The 7,808-nt window shown below is 45.7% G+C and overlaps 1 protein-coding gene across 1 annotated transcript; it reads left to right on the top strand.

Annotated features, from left to right (window-relative positions):
- The first annotated feature begins 1,988 nt into the window (after positions 1-1,988).
- mycn (MYCN proto-oncogene, bHLH transcription factor) lies at positions 1,989-7,570 on the top strand. The gene is made up of 3 exons (XM_031322277.2): positions 1,989-2,259; positions 2,687-3,329; positions 5,532-7,570. Exons 2-3 carry the CDS (start codon positions 2,708-2,710, stop codon positions 6,293-6,295), a joined length of 1,386 nt encoding a protein of 461 aa, XP_031178137.1. The 5' UTR covers positions 1,989-2,259; positions 2,687-2,707; the 3' UTR covers positions 6,296-7,570.
- Positions 7,571-7,808: the final 238 nt, after the last annotated feature.

A 7,808-nucleotide genomic window follows, 5' to 3' on the forward strand; every position in this document is an offset into this window, starting at 1 on the left:
GCAGGGGGTTCTTTATAAGGGGGGTAGTGTAATTAGCCACATATTAAGAAATAATTCAATGAATACAATAAGTTGTAGACAACTAGGGAGAAGAAAGTGTTCATTTATTTTCCTTTATGTGAGAAGCGGTTTAATGATATGAATACAAATCAGCAGTAACCAGACATAACAATCAGCATCAACATCTGAGCAATTTAATTTAACGTGTGCAGTTTATGTAAATGCACTCATCCCTTAAGTGTCTTTGCCTCTATGCCAAGACAACAGCATAAAGCCAATATTCCCCTATCCACAGGCTTATTTTCTTAAGTGTTTACTCTGCTGGTCCACAGAAAACAAGCAGCAGTATACAGCTTCCTGTCCTCGCTCTATCAGCAATGGACACAAAAAACAACTTTCCCTTCTGCTCTCACTCCTACTCTCTGCCCTGTTTCACAGCAGAGGAAGCTGCTGCTGCTAGAGGGTCAGAGCTTAGCAGCAGTTTGAGAAAAAATAAGAGAGCCTGTGGGGAGTTTTTTACTCCCAAACCATCTCCCCAGTTCCTGAGAGCTGAGTAGCCAGTCCCAGGAAACTCCCTGCTATTCCTACTCTGTGAACAGCTGCAGATTCTCACTTTTCACTGGCTGTGGTTGTTTGAACTCAACCCCAACCGAGGAAAAGAAATCCCAATATTTCTACATGCGGGGACTAAAAAGTATGTTTCTGGTATTGAATGGTAATTTTATTAAATTTATAAATCTGGGATCTACTGTGATATCAGTAATGTATTCATTAATTGATACATTAACATATATTTATTTATTTATTTTTTACAAATGCAAACAAATGGTTTCATCATCATCTATTGTCTGGCTGAAAAACACTGGAAGTGTCATTCTTCCTACTCACAGCTGCCATTGAATCCGTTCTGCAAACGTTTCCCCGAATAAGTCAATATCAGGGACTGTGTACGCCTGTGCGCATAATTACAGATGCGCCATTCCTCCTAAGCTGTCATTAGAAAAGGGAATGGGAATGACTCCAGGCTACAACCACCGCTTGTGGTTACGTAACAGGCTCGTCTCGGATCCTGTCTTATCCCGGAGACAGCTGAAAACTCCCCGGACCTACACAGCCTTTTGCCTGGGGTAATGTCGCTCCTTATACAGTCCGAGAGAAGTCTGCTATTTTTTCCCCCAAGTGGCATTTTCTTCTTGCATTTTTTCGTTGGGGTGGGGGGTGGTTGAAATCGATGGTGTTTTTATGTCTTTGTCTGTCTGGCTCGCTGTGTTTGGGGTGATGGTGCGCGTATCTGCTGCTGTTCTCTGAGTGTCCATATGAGGGCGCAGTGAGGCTTTCATCCAGGGATGCTGGTGGCCCTCAGACAAAAGAGATGACGATATTTAAAGCTCTACAGGAGAGCAAGAGAATGGCAGTAGGATTTGAAGTGAAGGAATACGTCTCTACACATCATTTGAGATGATACACAAGTGTGTGTTCACAAGAAGTGATACTTGTAAATGCCATATATAGAAATCATTATTTTACCACTAGAATTGAAAACATAGAGTAATTAAGCCCAGTTTTTTATCTGTTAAAAAAATCAATTAACTTAAAAAAAATACTGCAATTAAGCAACAAATTGTTTTATCAATGTGCAATAAATAAATAAAGGTAATATTTGAGGATAATTTGTGTGTGTTTGTGTGTGTGGGGGGAGGTTGGTTTAAAAACACTGCCCATTTACTTGGACGGTTCAAGCCTCCAGGTCAGCAGCCTGCTGCAGTGCCCTTGAGCAATCTGAGCAAAACATCAAATCACTAACAGCCCCTGGGTTACTTCGACTGTTTCATAGCTGATCCTGGGTCTGACATCCCAGTGGAGAGATGGGGAGAGAGAAAATATTGTTTGCCTGAAGCTGTCAATAGTATATATTTTCTTTCTTCCTTCCTTGTACGCTCTTCCTTTCTTGCTTTCATTCTTGCTCGCAATGTTTAGGCTCTTTTCTCGATTCACCTTGAAAGAAAGCTCCCAGCCAGCCTGTCTGCCGCGCCGCATCAAACCCAAAGCCCGACTGTACCACCCCCCAGCCTGGGAGGGAGGAGTCTGCTGTCCTCCAGCAGAACTGAGTGTATAACACTCTGCAGCCAGCCAGAATGTGTGTCAGAGGACTGTCTGTGCTCCCTAAGTAGATGACTGCTCCAAATCTGGTGTCTGTATTTCTGACTACGAGATACGAGAAAAATTGGTTCGCACATTATCATCCCAAGTCAGGACAAGGTGAGCATCTTCTCCTTTCAGCGGTTAAACATAGAAACGTGTTATTATTTCCTCAACATTTTTTTTTACCCACAACAGAGTCTCTCCGATTGGATTGTTGTCATTTCATGTGTTTTCTGTAAACATGCTTTTTTGTGTCCTAATCACATTTTCTGGCATGTTTAGTGAGTGGTGGACCAATGCGTCGTTTTGCACACTTTGTGCGTCACGGTCACATTTACGCACATTCTCCTGTGAGATTTGTGTGGTTTTTAAACCCCACAGAGAAGTGAGTGTGGGATTTAGTGGAGCAGACTGTGTGTCTGCGTGTGGGCTTTGACTCATGCTCTTTCTGCAGCGATAGTTTTCAGGTGTTATAGAGAAGAGAGTGAATGGGGAGAGACGCTCTTTCCTTTTGGAGACTAAAGTATCTTTTGTTCCTTTACAGGTTTTTCGATTGTGGGATAGAATGCCGGCGATCATAAGTAAAAACTCCGATTTGGAGTTTGACTCCTTACAACCGTGTTTCTACCCGGATGAGGACGACTTCTACTTCTGTGGTCCCGACTCCGCGCCACCGGGGGAGGACATCTGGAAGAAATTCGAGTTGTTGCCCACTCCGCCCCTCTCCCCGAGCCGAGCCGCGCTACCGGGGGAGCCGGCGAATGCCTCCCCGGAAGCAGACCCCCTGGGCTTCGGCTTAGGGGACCCACTGGACTGGGCTTCTGAGCTACTGCTCCTGCCCGAGGACGATATTTGGGGTGCCTCCAACGATGTGGACCTGTTTGGCTCCGCTTTGGATACTAACCCCAATAACATCATTATCCAGGACTGTATGTGGAGTGGCTTCTCTGCCAGGGAAAAGCTGGAGCGGGTGGTCACGGAGAAACTCGGCAAGGCTATTTCCACTGCCACAGGCGCCAGGAACGTGTGCGTCAAGGCGCCGGAGGTTGTGAGCCACAGCTCGGTGTCAGAGTGTGTGGACCCCACGATAGTCTTCCCTTTCCCGGTCAACAAGAAGAACGGCAGCAGGGACTCAACCGGGACCGTAAGCACATCCACAACTAACGGGAGCGCTCAAAATGATTCCGGTAAGAATTTAAAGACGCACTAAAAGCATTTGCTGCCAAGAAAACATCCATCACTAAAATATAACAGTATTATTTGCATGATTATTGTTGTTATTATCATTATTTTTTTTATCATCATTATTGTAGTGACTGGAGCTTGTTCATATGACTGGCTCAGAATCGGATTAGCTAGTTACATTCCACACACGCACGCACGCGCACACACACACACACACACACACACACACACACACACACACACACACACACACACACACACACACACACACAAGCAATGACAAAGTGAACGAGGTTTATGTAATCAGCGGGCTCTTCATCCGGCAGATGGCAGTAAAATGGGGAATTGTGTGCCTTCCTGAACTCAGTTGGCATCCGAGCCAAACAAAAAGACAACACACTGCAGCCGGACCCGGTTGTAGGAGGGCAAGATGAAAACGTGTTCAATAATGTGATGAGCTGATAAAGTGTCTGGCTCACCATGCCGTGAAGCCTTTCATTACGCATGGATTAAGGGACATTTGAGCACAGTGGGTGAGAAATTGGCACTTATTTTGGACAGCCTGTACAAACTGCCGCCTTGAGTTCAGCTAATAACTTAAATTAGCCCCAAGAAAAGGGACAGGAATTACGCTATAATAACCTAAGGAAGATAGCCCACCACAACAAAACCATACACTCAGGAATACAGATTGACACACTCCTGTTTTCTCTGAGGTATACTGTAGGAATTGATATGTGTTTAGATTGGGAAATGAGTGCTGTTATGTATTTAATCGCCCTAAGACTTCTTCTCCTATCTATTACCGCATATGAGTTCCCTAAACAAACACTCACGAGTCCTTATCAGCGTGTTTTCGCTGTGAAACAGCAGTACAAAGGCCTCCAGCTTGGCATAGAGGGTAGCCTCAGCCAGCCTTGCCAAACACCTCCTCCACCGCAAAGAAAAGAGGACGGAGGGCCTGGCTGCTTCTTTTAGGGGGTGACGGCTTTGAAAGGCGCTCCATCTCGACAGCTGTCTCCCTGGCGCCGCTCCAGCTCCGAGGCTTAAAGGGTGGTGATCCGATCGCCTGCCGCCCCACCATCCTGCGCACAGTACCGCTCCAATGCGCTTCCGCCGCTCGCAGCGTTAAGGCGCGTCGCTCTTTGTGTTGCAGGTGTTTACTTTCTCATCAAAGAGACACAGACTTTGTACACTGTAGTTGTATCCCCATAGTTAAGCCAGTATTTATATTGAAGAGGCCTGCATGGAAACAAGGGCCGTCCCACTCCAAAACTCTGTTGTACAGCTGTAAGGCAGTGGCAGAGAAGTGTGGCTTTATTTTATTTCCCAAGGCAGAAAGTATGTCCTCTTCCTTCTATTTATACTCTTTCCAGCTTCAATAAATGAGCTGTTCCATTCTGAGAGTGAAACACCAAACAGCTAAATCCCAGCTTCACATGTGGTATAGCTAGCCACGCCCCCTCATCCACCCAGCTGGGCCCAGCTTTGTTTTGATGGCAGCCCAGATTTTGTGTGTGTGTTTTTTTCTGAGTGTGCTGAGACAGCACCCTGGTGCAGTGGTGTCTGAAGTGGGTTACTGTAAGCTGTAAAATGCCACACTCTTCAGATGCTCCTGAACTGATAATGAGTGCCATTATCACAAAGGCATTTTAACTGGGCCTCACACACTCTGCCTCATGATTGGCCACTTCCTCTCATCTTCAAAGGCGCCAGTCCATGATAAGTCTCAGCTGCTCAGCTCGATTCCAGCACAGGTATTAAGACGAAGAGCTTAGCTGGAAAAAAGCTAGTTTTTTTATTATTTCATCAGAGGTCAAAGTTAAAGTTAAGTTCTTAATGTCCCACATACCGACAGCGTGACTGTGGCTGCACTGATAGACTTGAAGGCATCAGACTAAAACCGTAGAGAAGATTAGGAGACGTTTTGAAGGAGGGATAGAGAATGAAAAGCAGAAATCCAGCCTGTCTGCTCAGCGCTGAGACTGAACGTGTCAACACCTGCAGAGTAGATTAGTTGAGGAGCGAGTGACACTAAGCATTAAGAGAGTTCTGCTTATGCGAACAGCGATGAGCAACACGCTCACTCCCACACACTCTTGATCTCACTCACATACATACCTGTCACCTGCTTAGATGACATAGTGGAAATACTTGGTGTGTCAGAGCGATTAAGTCACACACATTGTGTTTTTTCTTCCCAGAAGAGGAAGATGACGATGAAGACGACGACGAGGAAGAAGAAGAGGAAGAAGAGGAAGACGAGGATGACGAGGATGACGAGGAAGAGGAGGAGATTGATGTGGTTACAGTAGAGAAGAGGCGCTCCACAATCAACAAGGCTTCACCCATGGCGACGGGTACAGTCACCATCTCTGTGCATCCAAAGAGCCACGACGCGAGGGGATCCGGCGTGGTGAGTCGGTTCGTCAGCAGAGCTCCTCAGGAGTTGATCCTGAAGAGGAGCTCGGTCCACCAGCAGCAACACAACTACGCCGCCCCCTCACCGTACGCTTCAGACGACGACCCCACCCCACCTCCAAAGAAGCAAAGGACATCAGACGCACCTCGACCTCCTACCAGAACCATCTCGTCATCCTCCTCATCTTCCTCCACATCTTGCAGCTCACTCACCAGCGCATCGGGGGCACGCAGCAAGCGCAGCGCCAGCGGAGACTGCAGCCCACGCGGCAGCTCCGACTCAGAGGACAGCGAGCGCAGGCGCAACCACAACATCCTGGAGCGCCAGCGCCGCAACGACCTGCGCTCCAGCTTCCTGACGCTGCGCGACCACGTGCCGGAGCTGGCGCACAACGAGAAAGCTGCGAAGGTGCTGATCCTGAAGAAGGCCACTGAGTATGTGAGCTCACTGGAGACAGAGGAGATGAGGCTCCAGCAGGAGAAGGACAGGCTCCAAGCCCGCAGGCAGCAGCTGATGCGCAGGCTGGAGCAGGCTAGGACTCGCTAACAGACAACCACTACAACACAGAAACACTCACATACAGTATACCCTGGATGACCTCCCCCCTCCCTGCCTCGACTCAGTCTGTCTGAAACACAATTAGATGCACACACTCATAGGCCTATAGATTTCAGCACAGACACATAGGCCTGACATATCTGATGTACAAATGCACACACAAACATCTCAGAGGACGTTTATCTTCAGATGCCGATACACACACCAAGAGGAGAGGGGCGGGGTCCCCGGTGGGATGCTCGGACTTTCACTGCCGCCACTTTTTTTGCACATTTGTTGACGTTAAGAATGTTTAGGGTTTACTTTTTCAATCCAGTCACATTGAGGAAAGATGAAAAGAGAAAAGAATGAGGAAGGAGAGAGGACTCTTGTCTTAGTCTTCCCTTCCTCTGTTTTTTTTTATATAATTAGTGTTTTTTTGTACTCACTGTGACACCAGCCTGGAATCAGGTGATTCCCACAGGCATGGGTGTTAGAGGGCACTTTGCTTGGAGAGTTCACGTACAAGACGCAGTGCACACTTATTTTGCCTTCACCACTGCAAAACTGAAGAGACTATGACGACTGAGGCGTTATGGGTCACATAAACAATGCCACTACAGGTTCTCTTTCTCTCACTCCTCTCTCACACTGGTGCTCAAACCAAGTCAGTGGATGTATAACTGTGCACCTTGCTAGCTGACACTTTTGTAGATAACAATAGTGTACAGACAAAATACACTCAGATCTGCCTTGTTTTGTAATACATTTTGTCCTTGTTTTTTTTTTTATACATGTCAGGAAGCTGCCAATAACTAGACTGGAAGTTTATATACCTTTAAAAGTACTGTAAGGCCTCAATTTTTGAGAGTCATGAAACTTTGTAATATAACAATATATTGTTTTTTTTTCTATTTCTTTGTATTGTATCATATTACTAATTCTACACACCTTTATGCTTTTAGTGTGAACCTGATACATACTAAATTTGATACTTATATTTTCGTATGAAAATGAGTTCTCGGTAGATATCACTTTATCTCGTCTTTTTATTTCTTTTATCTCATATAATTCTTTTGTACAGCAAATGTGTTCTATCCTCATGTACCTGGCCTTTTTCTTTCTTCCTCTTTTGTTTATATTTGTAACTATCGGGTGCATAGAACTGGGTAAACGGATATAAGATGTGTTTTTTTCACTTTTAAAATGTACATATAGTGCTGCAACTCATAGCACTTTGAAATACCTCATTTTGAAAAATAAATAGACATCATAAAATCCTAACCTTTGCCGTTGTGAATCTTTTATTGTCACTGAAACTGTGAACGTCACCCTTAACCCATTCAATTCTGTCTTTTTATCTGTTTATTTTTCTATTTGCCTCCACATTTCCGTATTTGTTTTGCTGCTCTCAAAGACTCATCCTGACAAAGAAATAAAGAGTGTCTTCTGTATTCTCTGTCTCAGCACCCTGCGGCTGCCTACCCCTCGTAGCCTCTCACACCCACCCACACACACACAC

This window comes from Sander lucioperca, chromosome 19 (genome assembly GCF_008315115.2).
Source record: "Sander lucioperca isolate FBNREF2018 chromosome 19, SLUC_FBN_1.2, whole genome shotgun sequence".
NCBI classification, from domain to species: Eukaryota; Metazoa; Chordata; class Actinopteri; order Perciformes; family Percidae; genus Sander; species Sander lucioperca.